The sequence below is a fragment of the Nymphalis io genome, chromosome 22, assembly GCF_905147045.1.
Source record: "Nymphalis io chromosome 22, ilAglIoxx1.1, whole genome shotgun sequence".
NCBI classification, from domain to species: Eukaryota; Metazoa; Arthropoda; class Insecta; order Lepidoptera; family Nymphalidae; genus Nymphalis; species Nymphalis io.
Window position 1 is genome coordinate 846,346 of NC_065909.1, and position 21,427 is coordinate 867,772.

The window sequence follows — 21,427 nt, forward strand, 5'->3', positions numbered from 1 at the left end:
ATTTTTTTTTGTTCCTTTTTTGAGCTTGAGAGCTTCAGTAGTAACATAAGTGTTAGCTAGGACTCATCTGTACATACACGTTGAATGCATGTTAGTCTAACCCTTAACTGTAGGCGGAAAGCCTAGAGCCGTCGGAGGGAAAGAGTCCGTATGTGACCGCGAGGGCAGTGACCACCCGCACGGCGACCACCCACCACGACCTGGACACGCAGGCTAAGACTCAGCAGATGGAGGAGCGCACGGTGGCGCAGACGCTCACCTCCTCCGCCACCAGGCAGGAGCAGAGGGTTCTGACTCAGGAGGTCAAAACTACCGTCACCACCGGCGATAAGGTAATTCCCCCTCATTCCTAACGCCATCTTGTCATCTCATTGGCACGGTTTGATTTGATTTAGAATTGTATCCTTGACTTTGGTTCATTTTATTTTTATTTTTTTTCTTTTGCTTGTATGGCAGCTTTTTCACGAGTGAATGCGCTTAAGATCGGTGCTGAAAGCTTGCAGCCGTGTAATAAATACAACTTGAGCCGTGTAATAAATGAACTTAATTTTAGTTATTGAAACATATGTTTTGAAAGTTTTGAGAGATAAGACGAAACATTATATCATTAAATGAATGTTATATACTTGGCATATTTTTAGTTGAGTAATAATATATTTCGTGACTTGTGCTGATGTGAAAAAGCCGTCATAATACTGCATGTTTGATTATGTTCTAATTTGATTTTTTTTTCTTTCCCAATCCCTACATAATGGAATCTAACTAACGCATGGTGTGACCATCGAATGACACCACATTACCCTCCGATAATTCCGCCGTCAATGGTACAATCACGTTTAATCCTGGACATTCGCCATCGAATTTGGAAAATTCGGCAAATATCATATTAACCCCACATCCGCACTCCATGAAACCATAAGCAGCTTACTAGACGCGGCTCAGAGAGTTCGCTGAGCAGCGGCGACTCTGGTACGCCCATCGACTTGGAGGAGGGCGGGGAGGGGCACTATTACGTCACCGTGAGTACCTTTCGCAATAACCGTGGAAGATGAGAGTGATTTGATATTCAAAATTAAGATTCTTGACAGTAAATTCGTTTTTTCTTTAATATTTTATTAAATCAGTAATTTCAAGTCACTTTTTACCTTCGAAATTTATTAAAAAAACTATTTCAGCAGGAATCGATTTTTATTTATTTTAATTTAATAATAGATCGAAAGCAAAAGGACAAACATTCAACTTTAAAGATTCGAAGGTAATTTAGCAAAATGTGTTTTTGATTGACTGATTGAAGTACGTTTGATAACTTAGATGATTTATTAGGAAAAATGAATGCAGCATGCTCTTACTTATAAGTATACATTGTAAAGAGATTCCACCAACATTGGGTGACATGTTATGTCCCTCGTGCCTGTAGTTACACCGGCTCACTCATCCTTTACCTTACAAAGGTACTGCTATTTGGCGGTCAAATGTGTGATGAGTGGTCGGTATCTACCCAGACAAAAAAAAAAAAACATTTGTCTTTGTCTAGTTATATCGGATTAAAAGTATAATCATGATGACTGTTTCTGTCTGTTGAAATTGTCATAGGAGTTAAGTTACTAAATTGGTAATAAAATCTATTTAACTAAACGAGGTCACATTTATTTACTAGACACGTGACTATCTCTCGAACATGTCTATTTATACCTCGTTCGAAGCATGTCGTGAAATTTTGCATGTTTAAACCTTAAAGTGTGATGCATTTTACGTTTTGAATATTTACTATAACATGTAGGAATAAAGGTTAGTAATTGTTTATTATTTTTGAATAGTGTACATGGTTTATTTTATATTCTATTTATAAAAACAATTGTGTTTTTTTTTTAATTTTGCGAATAGTGCGTTTCGTGTTTTTTTTATCAATAAAAGCGTTCATGATTTCGACTGTGTACATATTGTATAATGCAGTAATTAGAGTTACTAGATACTAAGCAATAAACTTTGGTTGAAAAAGTTTTATATAATATTATTATACACTGGCCGCCAAAAAAATCGACCCACCCGTATTTTTTTACTTACAAAGTTGTTATCTTAACTATGCGACGACCTAGGTGGATTGTTTTACTTATGGGACATACGTTTAACATTTTATTACCCACTTGATATTGATTTGGAGGAGTTGTAAGTGTTATTGAGGATATTTGGAATATTTTTAAAGTATTGATAAGAAAACGTTACTTTGTGCACAAAGTGCATGGTTAGTTTATTTCCAGTTCTTAACGCGGAGTCATCTCGGTTCGATGTTTATTATTGATTAAGTGTATGAAACTTTGTTGAAACAATAATTTTAATAAGTTTAAACATAAAAAATGGATACTACTGAAGCAGAAGCTGCTCAAGTCGTAGCTCTTATTCATGAGGGGTTAAGTCAGCGAAATGTGGCTAGAACACTAAAATTAAGTCGTTCAGCGATGCGAAGAGTGTACAAACGCTACTTGGAGACTGGGGAGTATCGCCGGAGACCGGGATCTGGCAGGGGGCGTGTCACGAACCCGACCGATGACCGTTTTATTGGTTTGACGTCTTTAAGAAACCGACATCTTTCGGCTGTTGACGTTCAAGGTAGACTCCGAGAAAGTCGTGGAGTGTATGTGAGTGAAAATACTGTAAGAAGAAGACTTCGAGAGCAAAACTTAACCCCTCACAAGCCAGCGACAGGACCAAAACTCACAGCATCCCATCGACAAGCAAGACTACAATTTGCTAGGCAGCACGTCGATTGGACACTGGACCAATGGGAGACAGTATTGTTCAGTGATGAAAGCCGAATGTCTCTAGTAGGCTCTGATGGACGACGTAACGTCATGCGAAGGCCAGGAGAACGCTACTCTCAGTGTTGCATTCGAGAAACAGTCCGATTTGGTGGAGGCTCTACAATGTTTTGGGGAGGTATTTCTTTGACGGGACGCACAGAGCTGGTTTTTTTCCGTAATCGTGCTGTTAATGCTGAAACTTACATAACGGACATTCTGGAGCCTCATGTGATGCCTTACGCTGGATATATTGGGGATAATTTCCAACTTATGCACGACAACGCACGACCTCACGTCGCTAGAATTGTTAAAGACTATCTCAGGGAAGTCGAAATTCCAGTTATGCAGTGGCCAGCCAATAGTCCGGACTTAAACCCGATAGAGCACCTCTGGGACCAGCTAAAACGTACGGTTCGAGCACGAAATCCAATTCCAGAAACCCTGAATCAACTGGAAGCTGCCCTAACTGAAGAATGGCAACGGACCCCACAGGAAGACATTAAAAAGCTAATCAGGTCACTTAATAGGCGTATGCAGGCAGTGATTAGGTCAAGAGGAGGAAACACTCCCTATTAAAGTAAGATAGGGATTAGGCACCCAAATTTAAAAACAAACGGCATAATCGTTTTGTACACAAAAAAATAAAATTGCGTAAAATTTTGTGTTTTCGTGTTTTGTCACATATTTACCTAAAAACCTATTTTTTGCGCACTATTTCTGTTTTTGTACAATCCTACAATTGCATTTTTTCATTATCAATCTTAAAAATATAAATATGTGGTAGTTTTAAACCATACGATAGCTTTTTTACAAAAAATGTAGGAGGGTCGATTTTTTTGGAGGCCAGTGTATATGTTATATTATTGTCTGTAGATATGAAGTTATTTTAACACTTTATTTACATCGTGTACATACATATTCTTCTAAATAATACAAGTCAAAGTTCGTAGAATTTTCAAACTTTAATATTTGTAATTGTACCCTTATCAGTACACAAATATGTTTCTAACTCACAATTTATTTTGGGATCAAATTGTAAAAGCATATACATCGCTTATGAAATACAAATGCTACAGTCGGCTAGTATAGGTAACAAGTAAATGCTCTGAATACTCGTGTAAAAATGTCGGGTGACGCGTGTGCAGGAGCCGGGCGCGTACCGCAGCACGGCCACGACGAGCGTCACGGGCAACGCGCCCTTCGGCGACATGCTGCACGGCGCCGCCGCCAGGGTGAGCACCGCCTGCTTCTAGTTATAATACGCATTTGAACTTCGCCTTAAACAGGTTTAAATTTAAGTATACCAGGGTATCTAATTTTTTAGAAAGGTGCTACTAAGTACTTGCCCGTTTTGGAATTTACAGCCCATTTGTTTTTCTTTTTGCAGCGGCCAAATTTTTCAAGGGAAACTATGCGACATTCCAATAATAATGGTTTTGTATTATTATGCGTGGTTTCAGAAACGTTATTTATCGAGAAATACGACGTGTTTCGGGAATTACGACTACCATGAGCTTGTCACGTTTCAGATGAGCACCGGACCGGCGCCGGAGCCGGCTGAGGAGATCCCAGCGGAGGGCGAGGTGGTGTCGTCGCAGACCATCAGCTCCAAGACGCGCACCGTGGAGACCATCACCGTGAGTGTCACTGCGTCCGCCTTTATTACTATAAGACTATTTATTTGCACATCTAAATTTATTTCTTTAAATTTAAACATTTATATAATATTTTATTAATTGATTATGTCACAACTTTTTCCAAGTTTCCGCCATATTTTAAAGAGAGACAATAATATCATCTCGAGTATTGTATGATAATAATTATGTTGTATCGTTGCAGTACAAGACGGAACGTAACGGCGTGGTGGAGACCCGCGTGGAGCAGAAGATCACGATCCAGTCCGACGGAGACCCCATCGACCACGACCGAGCGCTCGCCGAAGCCATACAGGTAACAGACAGCGTCCTCATATTCACATGCTTCTCTTTATAGAATAAAATTCAAGCCAAGGTATTTATTATTAGACATAATTGGTCTGTGCATATTACAGGAACAAATAAATGTCGGTCGTGTATTTGTCATCTTATGAAAGTTATGTGAATAACTGTCACGCTGCCAAATTTTACTAGAAAACGATACAATACTTTGCTTGAATAAAATCAATAGAAGAATTAATAAAAACATGGTTTTGATCTCTTAATGAATCGAATTCACTACACTAATTAGGTATTCTAAGCAATAAATGTATTTCACTATTTTTCATGGTTCGGAAATTTTAAGTTAATTTTATTTTTTTTATTTATTGTTAGGAAGACAAACCCTTATTGTAACTGTCACCATAAAGTTTACAGATTAAAAATATAGAACAAAATTTTATGAAGTCTCCCCAAATAAGTAAATTAAAATTACATAGCAGATTAATGAGACGGTACATAACAATTAAAATTATAAATTAAAATTTATAAATGAATATAATGTTTTAATGTGATTCGCAGGAGGCCACCGCGATGAACCCCGACATGACGGTCGAAAAGATCGAAATCCAGCAGCAGAGCACGCAGCCCTAGCTCACGAACGTCCGCCATCTTGTGAGTGACGACAATTGAATCCAAGATGGCGTCAACGCACGTCGAGAAATGCCTTCAGTACCATGACAATGTAATCCGCTTAAGACTACACGATTAATCGTTTGAAAATACGCTTGCGATTTATCGTGCGAGTCGGGCTTTCGATGTTATAATATAGCCAAGATGGCGTCGTTTGTTTATAATTGTATGTATATGGAGATTACATACGTATAGGTTTAAGTGACGTCACTGAATATATTAGATAAGTTGTAGCCGATTGATCGTCGGATTTTTTTATATGTCGATGTTGTGTCGAGACGCACTTACGATTTTATTTTTATTCAAGTTATAACTATGCAATTGAAATTGTATGTAAAAATATTGTAAGTTACAATGCAGCATTTTTTCAAAGTTTTTGCCAACTTCGTATGAAGGAGGTCCTATTAATAAGCTTAGGCTAAGCGATACAGATTACTGGGCTTTTTTAGTACGAGTAAATGTTGCCATAGTGGAAAAAAAAGTGTTCGTGTATTTCGAAGGGTAATTCTTCTAAAGTTTTTGATATTAGCTTTAAACATGTCACACGACTTAGACCACCGTTATTTAGATTAAAAAGTTAAAATATTTTTCTCTCTGAAATCTCAAACGACCAGATTGTAGCGCGGGACTAATTTAAAAAAAAAAAAAAACTCGATTGGCAATTCAAACCTTTTCCGCGTAAAATAAAACATTGACATATAATTTGTTTCTTTCTTATTCATATTATCGAAATTATTATTTTATTATTCAATATAATTTAACTGTATCAAGTATTTAATTAGATTTTTTATTTAATGTATAAGAGCATGTTATATGTCTATGTGAAGTTGTTATACATGTTAAAAAAATTAATTGAAATATTGCCGGGGATGTTGGGTTTGTAAGTGCAATCGGGACCTAAATAATTAAAAAAAATATATAAAATATAATTATTTACGTCATGTTGCTAAAACTATTTCTAATATTACACCATTTGGGTGCTATTTAGTAAAGTAATTCCATGTCTTGTGTGTTAGTGCGGTACTTTTTGTTTAACGTTTAAAGCTGGCAACGGGGACGCATTGCTTTTTAGAAAGTGGCTTGTGCAATATAACCTTCTAAAATTATAGATTCTATAATCGGTTTTCCTCAAAAACTACAGATTAAACATACGATTTCCCATACGGGAACGGTGCCCCCCCCCCATATGTGGAACTCTGCATCGCCATCGGAATACTCACTAAAAAACCAGCGGTACCCTTTCCGTCTTAACGAGGAGCGCCACGGGATCGCTTTCGCATGCTACCGTGACGCTCTGAGATTAAACCTTCCTAAGATATATACGCATAACACAATATGTCCTACAAAAGCACAAGTAAAAGTTTATGTTATGTCGATTTGTCTATAATATTAGACGGTTATTTTGAAACTGAACGTCTCACACTGATGTTTGGGGTCTTCACAATTATTACTAAGGCCAGGTGAGCATTTCTTAATTATTATCACAAGCACAAAACTTATTTAACTATACGATTCGTTATTTCGTCTCAAAGCATTTTAGCCACGTCTAAATGTTCCCTTAAATATAGATCGTATAACAATATATAATTATAAATATATAATACGTATCAATATTTCTTTTATATATCCGGTACATTCCAATATACCTGGTTTATTTCAGTTTAGAAATAAAATCCCATAGATTATTTTTATTTTTCCTCTAAAATAAGAGTGTATTATCTGTGGGCGCAAAATCATAATCAGTAGATGATTCTTTAATAAATATGTAGAATTTATTATTTATGTGTCATTTTTATAATTGTAAAATAAAAATGTACGAATTATTTAAAAACATTAGACACAATGATTACAATATAGATTGCATGTTATGTTTTACATTTTTAATATTTTTAATCTGTAGTCGCCCACAGAGTAAAGCTAAGACACTGATGTACAATTATAATTAATATATTTCTTACGCTAGATATAACTTTTTGTATTGCATTAAGTTTAAACCTGATTGTGAATCAGAATTAACGTGTAATTTTCTCTTACTATTATTATTTTTTTTAATTATATGACATTATATTCTATTGTGAGTTCTTTGTGCGCGTATTGATGATTTGAAATAATTTTATTGAAATTCTCAATGCGAATTTAACAATTGTAAGTACAGTCAGCAAGAAAATGCTTCTCATGTCACATTTCGTGATGTTTTCTTTGGTAGTGGTATTTGTGCTATTGAAAATAAGGATTGTATTGTATAAATGTAAATTGAAAATTTTGATACCATTCGCATTGTCCGTTCTCGTTCTATCAGGAAGCCTCCCTACCAATAAAAAGTAAGTGTTTTTTATGTCGACTGTACGTAATACGTCTTGCGTTATAATTTTATATTTATTGAAGATGTTTATTTTTGTAAGAGTCCCCAGCTCCGTATTATTTGATATTTAACGAAGTTATGAAGTAACAGATATTACAATAAAGATGCTTTGTTTTTCATGAGGCTTTTATTTCAAAACGTCACAAACATTATCCTTACAATAGTGTTTATATATACAATAAAACGGTCGGTTTCCTTCATAAGTCTACGCGTGCTGACTCTTGATGTCACCGTCTAACTGTGACATCAATTCCGTGGACAAAAAAATTTGGCACCTCCTTTCTTTCTTGCACTTCAAAAAAATGGAATTCTTTACCAGCTTACGTGTTCCCATCCTAAAACCCGGGTTCCTTCAAACAAGGCGTGACTCTTGCGGGCCGGCAAGGCGCGGGGGGCTAGTGCAGAACATTCTTCTCGACTGTACTGGCCGTCGTCGCGTTTGGACTCTACTACCACTTACCATTTGCCCTCCCGGCAAATAAAATAATAATAAAAAAAAGATAATCGTTAACAAGTAATTCCGTACATGAATTATCATATAAATATACTGGTAAGCTGTATACGATTGGTTAAAACAACGCGTAAGGGCTAAAGAACTTTCAAATATGTATATATTTGAGAGTTCATAAACAAACTTATTGCTAATTTTACTCTTAATGAATTAATGATTGAATTATCATTTTCATCTAATCGTAAGACAATAAAACTTTAACTCTCTATCTTCTTAACTCTAATATTTTATGTATAACAAACAAAAGTAATATTAGTAACGTTGACAGTGAATAAAAATAAATCTTGAAGTATAAAATTATCCTAAGAGGTTTGCGAAGCCCCTGATTATTCCACCCCTGCTCATGTAACTGAGGCCCTGGAGACCCATCCCGTATGGAGACTCGCCATTCGTCTGCAAGAAGTATTTTCCGCGGGCGTCAGACGTGGCCCCGTGGCCCATGTAGCTGGAATTACATTTTGGCAAACTTAGACAGTAGGTTTGCAGGTTCGCCCACGCGTGGGTTTCACAACTGTTGTAGTTTAATTTCAAAATTATCGGTACTTAAGACGCGAAGGACGGTTGACAAGGAGCATTTTTCGCCCATCGGCTAATTAATGTGATATCAATTTTATTTAGTAGCAGACATCAAAACATATATGAAAAATTATTATTTTAAGTTAAAGTCGGTAACTGAAGGTAAACTAAATAAACAAAAAACTTTACGTAGATTTTATATTTCTTTACATCAACACGGCTGTCATTTGTTTTAGCGCTAAAATCAATTATAATTAGTATTCTAAATACAAAATACTGGTGGTAGGGCTTTGTGCAAGCTCGTCTGGGTAGGGACCACCCACTCATCAGACATTCTACCGCAAAACAGCAATACTTGATATTGTTGTGTTCCAGTTTGAAGGGTAAGTGAGCCTGTGTAATTACAGGCACAAGGGACATAAAATCTTAGTTCCCAAGGTTGGTGGCGCATTGGCTATAAGCGATGGTTGACATTTCTTACAATGCCAATGTCTAAGGACGTTTGGTGACCACTTACCATCAGGTGGCCCATATGCTCGTCCACCTTCCTATCCTATAAAAAAAAAGATAAAAGAAATTTATTATTACTATGAACTGAATGATCCAAGTATGGGAACAACATCAATGGGTTCAAGAATCGAAAATAATCAGCAAGCTTGAGACACTTTATAATATACATACTTGGTCTACCACCAAGTATGTATTTAAGAGTTTTTCGTAGCGTTTGGCGCACAAACACAGGTGGTTTGTGTTTTCCTGTATAGTTTTCTGTACGGCTGATATGGTCGCCTTGGCCGAAATTGGTCTGGAGCACATATAAATCGTTGAGCGATTAGTGCTATTAAAATATTTTGGAAATATATAGTCTCCCATACCTAATGTCATCCTCACAGTTTCCGTTCTTAAACGCCTCCCAGTCACTGCACCTGACCGCGGGGAAGGCCTCTCTGTCCAGCACGGACTCGCCGTACATTTGCCACGCGCGAGAGTGTGAGCAAGAATGCAGCAGGCAGTTCGGCTGCAAGGCGCCGCTGTTAGGGTAGAAGTCTGCGTGACCTGGATAGCATGTTAAATTTTAATTATTGTAAAAATATCACTACATGTTATCAAGGTTTTCGAGTCCCGATCATCCGACCATGTTTGTCTGCTACAGCAAATAGACGATTTGAGGATTATTTGCGAGAATCCACGCATATGTGTGGGTTCATTGTATGGACACGTACCTATGTGATATAAGAATATATTAAATGAACAAAATACACTTACCAACGGCATCTTTGATCCCATACACGCCGGCGTCCGTATGCATCACGTCCACGAACGCAGCGTCAGTGTGCATCAGCCTAGAGTTCGGGTCGATGGAGCTGAAGCAAGGACCTGCTGGGTCCAGGCCGGAGATCCTACCGACCAGCATCCCGGTCAAATTGTAGAAGGCTTTGCCGGCGAACCCGGATATGTGTGCACCGAGGCTGTGCCCAATTATGTGGATTTTCGACGGGTCTTGACCCTCTGAAGGACGATTGAAACATTTTTACATAAGTATACAAAGACAGTATCACTGTTATTAGACACTGTATGTATATTTTAATTATTTATCTTTTGCCGTTCACTGCTGGACGAAAGCCTCCCCCATAGAACGCCAACCATCCCGATTTCGTACCTGCCACCTTATTTTTAAACGTCGGTCCACCTTGTCACAGGGCGTCCTACACTACGTTTGCCTAATCGTGATCTCCACTCTAACACGGATTGATGGCCGGTGTCGGCTCCATCGGCCATCAATGCGTCTGGAGACATGACCAGCCCACTTCCACTTCAGCGAGCTAATTCTACGCGCGATGTCGGTGACTTTAGTTCTCTGGTGAATGTCCTCATTTCGGATTCTATTGGCCAAAGAAAACCCAAGCATCGCGTGTTCCATTGCTCGCTGACTCGCTTTAAATTTGTGGACCAGTCTTACGGTGAATGTCCACGTTTTGGCACCGTAAGTCATTATAGGTAGGACGCACTGATTAAAGACCCTGGTCTTAAGCGACTGGGATCGACGTTTCAAAAATATGAAGCAAACTCCCAAATGCCACGCAGCCCAAACGTATTCTTCTTTTAGCCTCCTTCTCAAAGTTGTGCCGGTCAAGTTGTTTAGTTTGGCCCAGGTAGATATATTCCTGCACAACTTTAAGTGGAGAGCCATTTACGACCACTGTTCTCGGGGATACATGAAGGTTTGCCATAATTTTGGTCTTTTAAATGTTCATCCCGAGACCTACTTGTCTTGAAGAATCGCTAAGGTTGTTTAGCATCTCTTCCAAATCCTGCAAAGTATGCGCCATGATGACAATGTCGTCGGCAAACCGCAGATGTGTAATTTGTTGGCCATTTATATTAATGCCGTGTCCGTTCCAATCTAGCGTCTTGAAGACGTCCTCCAATGCATTGGTAAAAAGTTTCGGTGAGATTACATCTCCCTGTCTTAGCCTGCGATGCAATTGGATTGGTCTTGTGCTCTGATTTTGTCCTTGGACAAACACTTCAACACCTGGACATTCAATTAGGGTTGCAATACCGACACTCAATTAGGCATCTGCATGGAGATCCATGGATTCCAGAACAGCCCAGGTATTTTTAATTTTAAATTTTATGGTATGATACCATCGAGATAAAATTAAATTTATATTTATAGATAAGTAAATCAAAAAACATTATCTGTACTCACGGTTAACTATGGCAGCTAAGATCTCTCCAAGCTTTTGTCCAATAAAGTGCACGTAAGTCGACGAGAGGAGATACGAGCTACGGATCAGCGAACTGCCGTCCACTGCTATCACACCGATGTGACCTGAAGGAGCAACATACAGCTTCGTTATAGGTATTATATAGAATATAATATTGTATTAATTATTATTCAAAGAGACTAAATACAAACAATATTATTGGTAGTTTTATAAGTTGACTATTGACACCATTGAATAAAGATATTGCAAGTGTTGGTAAGTTGGTTATATCAGTAGCACCGTTAGCTACTTAATAAACGATTTATTATTATCGAACAAAAGTTATTTGTTAATTTCATCTATATATGTATATAGATGAAATGAACATCTATATATGTATATAGATGAAATGAACAAATAAATAGCTGGCATTATGCACGTTAAAATGGAATGAAAATGTTGAAGTGCAGAAGTGTGTGACAGATGCATTTTCCATAGATTACTTTCTAATTATCTAGCGGTCGAAAACTAGCACAAGTCGTATGAAAAATTCAATAAAACATTGCAACCCACGCCGATAATTAGTTAGTATTCCTGATATTTTTTTTTCATTTTTTTTTATTCAATATGAAATATTTTCCTTTTCCTAGAATTTAACAAAAAAACTCTCTGTTTTAGGAACGCTTGCATGTTTTTTATTTTAGCCTATTGGGCGTGTTATAAAATTGTATTAACTTTTATTATTTAAGTAATTTTATCTTCTTTTACCTTTTACTGCACTGAATGTAGCGTTTGTGTTGGCAGCCTATGTACAAGGCGTAGACTGAAAAGCAGCCTAGCTGAGACTACGACCTTTTCACCAAATTATCAAATATCATATTGTTGACACTTTTTTTATGGTTTTGTTGACCAACTGCCTCGTTGGTCTAGTGGCTTGATATAAGGCCGCAGACCCGGAGGTCCTGTGTTCAATTCCCAGGTCGGGCCAATAAAAAAGTTATTGGGTTTTTCTGTCAGAAAATTCTCAGTAGCAGCCCGGAGCCTGGAAGTTGGTCCTGCGCCTGAACTCTTTCCGGTCGTGTCGGATTGCCGTCCCATCGGATTATGAGAGTTAGGGAATAGAGAGTGCACCTGTGTTTGCGCACATACTTGTGCACTATAATATCTCCTGCGTAGTTGGCTAATCTCACTTGAGATTGGCCGCCGTGGCCGAAATCGGTCTGGAGGACATTATATTATTTATGGTTTTGTACCTTAATTTTTTTTGTCTTTGTTTCTTTTTGGTGAATAAAGTTATTTATTATTATTATTATTGTAAAGTCTTCTTAAGTTGTTATTATCCACCAACAATGCGAGTTGGTAGTGAGACCAGCGTGGTAAAATAAAGCCCTAGCTTTCTCCTCATAAGAAGAGAACGCCTAGCTCAGCAGTGGGATATTTACATGCGATTTGTTTTATAACTTTTATTAAATCGTGTTCATATGCACGTGTTATTTGGAAGCTCGAAAGTTGCTATATACAATTCAGTGTTGCCAAATAATAAAAAAAGCAATTTACCGTTGTCAATAAAAGAGCGATGTATGTGCGTAAAGCTCTCCATAGTGGGATCGTCGGTGAACCCGTGCATGAAGATTATTAACTCATCATCGGGGTCGTAACTCCGATCCTGACTCAGTGACTCCGCCGCTGCTGTGATGTTGATAATCGTTGTATATGCCCTGTTGTTTTAATATTACAATGTCAATAAAATAACCAAATTATTGCGTATTTGTATTTAAACAATACACACGACGATTTACTATCTACGACATGAATAATGTTACCAACAGTTAAAATATTTTTTCATAATTAATCATACATTATTTTTATTCCTGTTTTTTAATTATCTTTCTTGTACTTAGGAGTGTAGTTATCTTAAAGACTGTATAGATCCTGTATAAGGAGAACACAAGTAAGCAAATTAATTAAATTATTAGCCATACAAAACACTAATAGATTATACAAATAAACGAAAAAATTATATTATTATGATTAATTTAAAAATGCCTTTAATTAATATTGGTAACCTTGTGTATCTCAACTATAGTGATCAATATGTATGTAACTGTAACGAGTATATAAACAGTACATTATATTAATCTGACTAAAATAATTGTCTAAATGTTGCAATCTAAAAAATTATTCGTATGGATATTTTAATTAAATACTAAGACACTTAGAAATGTATAAGTAAGCATCTAAATTACCTAGTCTTGTAATGAAGGGTAAGATTGTGCAGGTTTGGCTCCCACTTTCCTCGCAACTGCTCATAAGTAACCCCCAGATCTTTCTTAATGTATTCACCTGCAACAAATAATAATTGTTAATTACTAATTATCTTATTTATCAGAGAATCGGAAATGCGTTTAAAAAGGGAAATTCTGCTAGTATTCTTCCATTCCATGCGGTCACGATTTGTACAGAAGCAATTTTAATTTTTTTTTTGTATATATTTAGGGGCTTAATGTAAATAATTTTGTAATAAATAATTTCTAATACTTTTAAATAATATCATTTTGTTTTCATAAAATGTTAAGGGTGATCCTTATTTTAAAGATAGAGAACTAAAAACATTATAATAACAATGTTATAGTAAGTATTTTATGTGTAAATGCGAATTTATATATTTATATGTATACAAGTAAACTTACATTGTGACGATCCTGCATCGGCGAAGGCTTCGATATACGGCCGTTTGAAGATCTGGATTCCGTCTATGATATCTTCGGCGAGGAATTTCCCGAGGTTCCAAACGTTGTCATCGGCTGTCACGTACACCAAGAAGGAGGAGAACAGGAACGAGAAGAATATCCTCATCTCAACAGCGCCCTAGAACCGTTAAATTAATATAAATAAATACACCGCGTGTTGGTAAGTGGTCAACTGCAATCTCTTGTAAGACTCACTTCGTATCTCACTCGTGAAATATTGAAAACTGTAGGGCTATTCGTTAAGAGCAAACACGAAACTCCCAGAAAATCGCCATAATAATGATATCCATTTCATGCCCGTAGCATCAAAATAGTATATCACGGTAAGTTGTCTACATTCCGATAATTTGTTATGCAACGGGCTCAATCAACCCTTTAAGAACGCATTTTTCACTTCATTTAAATCATCGTACATATAATACAATAAAATGAAAAAAAAGTCTAATTTTCTCCGAATATAAATACTATTAAAAACACCATTTTTGCATAGCGTTTTATAAATTTAGTTATTAAGAATAAAACATTTTTCGTTTAACAAGAGTATGATATTTTATTTAAAATGGTTGTTAGGAAATATTTAGTGAAGTCTAATGTTATTTCGAACATAATACTGGTACGGAAAAAAACAACAAATGAAATCGTCATGTCGTCCGGATGGACTTTGGATGGGCAGGGCGCAAGGGAAGTTACAGTTCGTGAAGGATCACAGTAACAGTAACAGCCTGTGAATGTCCCACTGCTGGGCTAAGGCCTCCTCTCCCTTTTTGAGGAGAAGGTTTTTACTATCATTTATATAATCCCGTAAAGTATAATATTGTATTTTTGTATTGTATTGCGTTGTGTATTTAAAAAAATAGCATGTGTTTTCAATTTCGTTATTAGTAACTGTAAAATGGTCTTGCCTCAAGACCAAGGTGTTTAACCAATGTGTCTTGCCTATAATCACCTACGGTGCTGAAACATGGACGTTTACTAAGCATAACATGCACAAAATAAAAGTGGCACAAAGGGTGATGGAGCGTGCTATGCTAGGCATCTCCCTCTTTGATCGTGTACCAAACGCAGAAATCCGACGAAAGACGAAAGTCGAAGATATTGGGAAGCGTATCACGAGGTTAAAGTAGAGATGGGCTGGACACTTGGCCAGACGAGAAGACGGAAGGTGGACTAAAGTCGTCACGGAGTGGTGGCCTAGAGAAGCAAAAAGGCCAGTGGGCAGACCACCCGCCCGATGGTCAGACGATTTTAGGAAGATGGCGGGTGATCAATGGATGCGACTAGCACAGGACCGGGAGAACTGGCGCGCCTGTGAGGAGGCCTATGTCCAGTAGTGGATTAATGTGGGCTGAATATGATGAAAATCGTCTTAGTTACCTAACTCATTATAACTGAAGGACTCAACTTTATGAAATGGCTATATAGTATAACAATGAGAGTTATAATATAGCCTCGTAAAGTTATCGTGTAAATATATATGAAAAAAGTAATAACTTAAAAAATATAACACTAAAAATATAGTAATCAACGCAGTATTATCAACGAGTTCAAAAAAACTGACCATGAGACGGAACTACCTGTGCTAAGCTTTACGTTCGAAAGCATATCTTGGGCGGGAAAAGAAGACGCTACCGTTACGTACATTTTTGAAGAAAAGATTTATTCGCGCAATGTATAATCATAATCTATTTCGTTTCCTTAAGAAATAAACTTAAAGAAATATATAATTAAACAACAATTTATATTTAGAAAAAAACAAAACAGCCGATTTTCTTTCACCTTATATTCTCAAGTCAGAGGAATGAAATTTAAAAGTAGATAATAGTAGATAAAAGTTTATGAAACGTGTAAAAGTTTTAATATAATCTATTAGTAATTATCCGTTTATAAGACTGGATAAAGATATGGTCTCAAATGTATCGACACATATTTAAAAAAAAAATTAGGCAAAGGGATAAATATATTGTGACACAATTTTTATTTACCTTTTAATCCAATAAAAAAGTAACTACACTAGCACAGTTCTTTGTACCTGTAGTACTACTTCAGTGCTGGCGGAGCGCGAACTGCTCTTTTATATAGGAACGATATTAACCATTATAGTGCATCATTTGTTGTTTTTGTAAATGAATCGCTATAGTTGTAGAACGGGTGGATCGGACGCAGCTATTATTTGGAATTGAATATGTCCTAATTTCAATTAAGTAACTCGCTTATCTCTTATTAAAAAGTTATGTAGTCTAAAATAAATTTCTGCTCATCATTTTACATTTACAAAAAAAGCTAAAAGCAATAAAATAATCTTTTCCTTTAAAACTTTTACTATCAACTTATAAAGTCATTACACAATGTATGTTATATCAAAGCTTGTCGCGAGATTATATTAAAGCCTTAAATAAATACAAATAAAAATAATTACTACACAAATCGTGCCCGCTTAGAATGGTAGCAAGAATGCTAGCAGCGTTTCCCCTTTGGATCGCAATTCCGATTCTCTGGGGGAAAAATGAACCAGCCCTCCTGTCACCAGTGAAGGCAATAAGACGGGGTGTAATATTTTTGATGAAACTTTTTGCACGATTACTCCAAGGTCTATTATTATTAAAAAGCCGAGATGGCCCAGTGGTTAGAACGCGTGAATCTTAACCGATGATCGTGGGTTCAAACCCGAGCAAGCACCACTGAATTTTCATGTACTTAATTTGTGATTATAATTCATCTCGTGTTTGACGGTGAAGGAAAACATCGTGAGAAAACACGATGAACGTGAAATTCTGCCACATGTGTATTCTACCAACCCGTATTGGAGCAGCGTGGTGGAATAAGCTCCAGACCTTCTCCTCAAAAGGGAGAGGAGGCTTTAGCCCAGCAGTGGGACATTCAAAGGCTGTTACTGTTACTATTATTATTATGACTCTGTTTAATCATAATCTATTATATTAATATAATTTATTTAACTTTTTTTACATGTATTTAATAATCTTATATATCTTTAAAATATATCATTATTTAATTTTTTTATGTCACTGACTAACTTCATTTTAAGAAATTTAAAAGAACAAAAGTTAGTAATTACCTACCTAAATAATGATTAATAAATAAAAAATTGTCATTGTGCAAGATATTTTCGCGCGTAATCACCAGCGATTAAAGCTTTTAGTTTCTATATTTAATGTAGAAGCCTCACACTTGGATACTTATAGATGATTAATATAAAAACGGGGAACGTGTGGAGTGTGTCCCAGCTGATCCGCTCGTCGAAGAAGATCGAGGAGAAGGCGTCGGCGCTACCGCACCTACTACCCCAACGTGGGCGGGCCAACGGTAGTATGCGCAAGCGATTTCGTGGTGCCTCACTGATCGCTGGTTATTTTAGTGCCTATTGCGGTGCACTCGGTACCAGTGACTCCCACATTACGCGTTTTTCCAGCGAAATTAAAAGGACATGGTTAAGTATGAGTACCCTTCACTTAGACAACATACTACTTAGAATCAGCCCCAGGAAGGGTTTTGTTCAGTCGTGATTCAGAAACGGTTACAATTTTTTTATTCTTTGTTCCATTCATTTATCAAAACATCTATTTCACTCGCATTTATCAGCTTACGTGACATATATGGATAATGCGTTTAGAACTATAAGTATAAAGTACTTTTAAATAAATTAGATAACAGAACATTCTTCCCGACTGTACTGGCCGTCGTCGCGTTTGGACTCTACTACCACTTACCATCAGGTGGAGTAGAATCATTTGCCCTCTCGGCGAATATAAAAAAAGATAATAATTACCTTGTCAATATCTGATCTACGGTATATTTTGAACGGAGTAATGAAATATAGGTAATGTTCAACATTTTTTGATAAAGATTTCTGAAAAAATAAGATAAAAATAAAGTTAAATAACTTTATTTTATCGCCTAGGATAATTGAAGAATGTTTAGTTTTTCGAGAAAATAATGAAAAAGATCGGTTTGAAAGCGACACTTTGAAGGCTACAGCACAAAATGGATTTTTATAACCTCTTCAAGTAAACACCCCGGTAACGATATAAACACCACAACTATTGTCATAACGGCTTCCATTCCAGTCATATTTTTTTTTAATCATTGTCTTAGAACAATTATTTTATTAGACAGTTAAATCGTCATTAAGTTAGTTTTAGGATTTGTTGTTTTCCTGTAACATTTAAAAGTGATTAAAATGGTAGACTGACATTCATTATCCAATCAAATGCCGTTTATTGAATTAATTTGTTTATTTTATTTATAATCGAATATTTTTAACTGTTTATTTGATGTTCGCTTAGGTAAATGTTTTATTTGAATTTATTTTTATATTTCGCAATTATGTATTAATTAATTTATTTTTTCGTAATGCTAAATTTGTTATAAATACATATATTATTTTATATTATATTACATAATGAGGAAAGATGGAGAATATTCTAGATCCGTTATTACATTCTTAGGATGAATTGACTGATTTCGAAGTGATAATTTTACATATTATTTATTACCAATCGTGTCAATTACTAATTTATTCTTCATGACATCTTTCATTACCATTAAAATAATTTATTTTAATCTTTTAACTGCCTATTTTTAAAAATCGCTTAAAAGTAGTACAATTTTTATTGCATTCGATCGAAAACAATAAGTTTTACTAATCATAATTCTAAATTATATTATTTATTTGATATAATAAGCAATGCCTTCAATCATGGTATAATAAATAAAGGTCTACTGTTCAAGTACATAGTTTCTACTCATTACCATTAAAAAAACTATACAAAATTTGAAACCGATTGATGTCATATGTGACATCTCTTTAAACGAGTCTATTTTTTATATTTGCCGAAAAGGCAATTACTCCACTCCATCTGATGGTAAGTGGTAGTTGAGTCCAAACGCGACGACGGCCAGTACAGTCGGGAAGATCTGCACTAGCCGCCCCTCAAGATGCCTCTCCACGCCTCGTTTGAAGATTAAAAGAAGAGGGCAACACTTGTCCTTGGCAGAATATTTTGCGCTTTAGAAAAAAAACATAAAGTAAAATAATATTTTTAATTTCAACAAATCAAAAATCAAAGAATAAATTTGAATCAAGATATAAATAGCATAGGTCACTTTATAAACAATTAAAAAGAGGAAACAAATACAAGGAAAGGTCAGTTTACGTATACAGTTAAATAAAAAGAGAGAATAAACATTTTTATACAAATAATATATTTCAGTGATTAAAAAAACTAGCTGTTGCCCGCGGCTTCGCTCGCGCGTAATCTATAAACTATACTAATATTATAAAGAAGTAAAATTTGTTTTTTTGCATGTTTGTTTGTAATGAATAAACTCAAAAATTGCTATACTGATTTAAAAAATTCTTTTACATACGTTACCAGCGAGTAACTAGCTGCCCGTTCCGACTTCGTACAGGTTAAATAAGGAATTTATCCCGTGCATTTTTAAACAATAAGGTTTATTCGCCCAATAAAAAATTATGTCAAATTAAAGAGTCACGGCGAACATTTATTCGATAAAAATGCTATAAAATAACTGTTCAGTTGAATTGACTCAAACTTTAGCAACCGATAAAATATGATAGTCTGTGAAATGATGATAATTGAAAGTTTATAGGAACAAAATAAAATTACAAAAAGTCCAGTTATAGATATTTAGAAGCTTCCAATGTAAGTTGAGCTCAGATCTATATGATCAATAATATCGAATAGGGCTCAGATTATGCTGATACATTATCGGATAAACGCGCCAACGCTTATATATAAAGTGCGCCGATAGCCGCGCTGTCGCTTTTCCGTCTTAGCGAAGAGCGCTATGGGATCGCTTGCGCATGCTCCCGTGACGCTCTTTTTTTTTCACGCAGTGGAAACCTTCAGAAAGGTACCCAGCTCCCATGGGAGGGGGGAACTGGGTTATGTGGGATTCTTACTCACTAAAACCACTGCGATGGCCATCCTCGGCATGGATCGGAGAGGCTGCGGGATCGTGTTGATATAACGCATCCGCGGCCTCTCCCGTGCTTTGCTCCGCCCGTGGCTAGGCGGAGCTCTCCTCGGGGGGCAAAGGTAAACCCGCCCCCCGCACTCCTCGCTAGTGAGTGAGGCCATCCCGGCTGCCATCCTCCTCAGGGCCGTCTGAAATAATACACGCGAGGCCCCCACCTCACGTATCCACGGCCCCAGGGTTATGCCCTATCTTTTAAACCGTGACATTCGCTGGAAAAACACGTTACGCGTATCCCCCACGGGAACTGTGGGGGGGGTATGTGGAAATGGCCGGTGTCCAAGGCGCCAGCTCGCGCCCCGCCCCGAACATCGGAATACCCACTAAAAACTAGCGGTACCCTTTCCGTCTTAACGAGGAGCGTCACAGGATCGCTTTCGCATGCTACCGTGAGGTAACAGGGACCTGGTTAACCTCTGTCTGTATTCGTTTGTAATATATTTTGTTAGGTTAGGATAGGAGTTTATTAAAAAAAACCTGTACGGATTACGGATTAAAAAAAAAATATAATAATTATACCCTGGGACATTATTCACTCACGGCCGTCTAATCCCAAGCTAAGCAGAGCTTGTACTATGGAAACCAGACAACTGATATACTACTTTTTTGTGTGTCACATTTCACTGAAATTCTGCCACATGTGTATTCCACCAACCCGCATAGCAGCGTAGTGGAATAAGCTCCAAACCTTCTCCTCAAAATGAGGAGAGGAGGACTTTAGCCCAGCAGTGGGACATTCACAGGCATTTTCGGTTTCAGGCGCACTGTACAGTTCACGCTCTATCGTTCGGCGTTCAAAAATTCGCCATGGTCCTACCTCCAGAAGCGCTTACGCTGTACTGAACTCGAACGCCCATACAGTGACGCCAACTTCTACAGAATATTCCCCCTAGGACTACCTTCAAATTCCCCTAAATATCCATTAAGAACCCCTAATTTTTTTGTTGCACATTCGGTTTGAGAGAGAATTTCAAATACAAATTAAAAATACATTCAAGTAGTATAAAATAGCTGATGTATTTATACGGCTGTATTGTACACAAATACATTAAATTAATGATCTGATAATATTAATAATGATAACAATGAAATTAAAAGATTTTTATTTTTCATTCAGTGACCAGAAATCGAAGCCCGGCCTTCCTACGTGTTGTACAA

General features: G+C 36.6%; 2 protein-coding genes across 7 annotated transcripts in view; one reads left to right on the forward strand and one right to left on the reverse strand.

Moving 5' to 3' along the window:
- Positions 1 to 7,883, forward strand: part of LOC126777017 (protein 4.1 homolog) — an 85,088-nt gene extending 77,205 nt beyond the window's left edge. For 4 of the 6 annotated variants that reach the window (XM_050499834.1, XM_050499835.1, XM_050499838.1 and 1 more), the window contains 6 exons: positions 114 to 332; positions 924 to 1,019; positions 3,944 to 4,030; positions 4,328 to 4,435; positions 4,638 to 4,748; positions 5,294 to 7,883. In XM_050499834.1, the coding sequence (XP_050355791.1) occupies positions 114 to 332; positions 924 to 1,019; positions 3,944 to 4,030; positions 4,328 to 4,435; positions 4,638 to 4,748; positions 5,294 to 5,365 (693 nt within the window). In that variant the 3' untranslated portion in view covers positions 5,366 to 7,883. The remainder of the gene's footprint in view (positions 1 to 113; positions 333 to 923; positions 1,020 to 3,943; positions 4,031 to 4,327; positions 4,436 to 4,637; positions 4,749 to 5,293) is intronic. The other 2 variants (XM_050499836.1, XM_050499837.1) reach the window with 2 other exon arrangements.
- A 2,016-nt stretch (positions 7,884 to 9,899) lies between these two features.
- Positions 9,900 to 14,360, reverse strand: LOC126777312 (pancreatic triacylglycerol lipase-like). Its single transcript, XM_050500315.1, has 6 exons — positions 14,195 to 14,360; positions 13,751 to 13,847; positions 13,062 to 13,231; positions 11,507 to 11,629; positions 10,060 to 10,302; positions 9,900 to 9,940 (listed from the first exon to the last, which is right to left on the reverse strand). The coding sequence occupies exons 1-6, from the start codon at positions 14,358 to 14,360 to the stop codon at positions 9,900 to 9,902; spliced, it is 840 nt and encodes a 279-aa protein (XP_050356272.1).
- Between the last annotated feature and the right edge of the window lie 7,067 nt (positions 14,361 to 21,427).

Bases quoted from the DNA above. Each gene is read 5' to 3' on its own strand.
- LOC126777312 (XM_050500315.1), bottom strand. From the start codon at position 14,360: ATGAGGATATTCTTCTCGTTCCTGTTCTCCTCCTTCTTGGTGTACGTG. The intron at 13,848-14,194 runs GTAAGTTTACTT...TATTTGTTGCAG, and splicing joins CGATGCAGGATCGTCACAAT to GTGAATACATTAAGAAAGAT. The intron at 11,630-13,061 runs GTAAATTGCTTT...TTGCTCCTTCAG, and splicing joins TCGCTCTTTTATTGACAACG to GTCACATCGGTGTGATAGCA.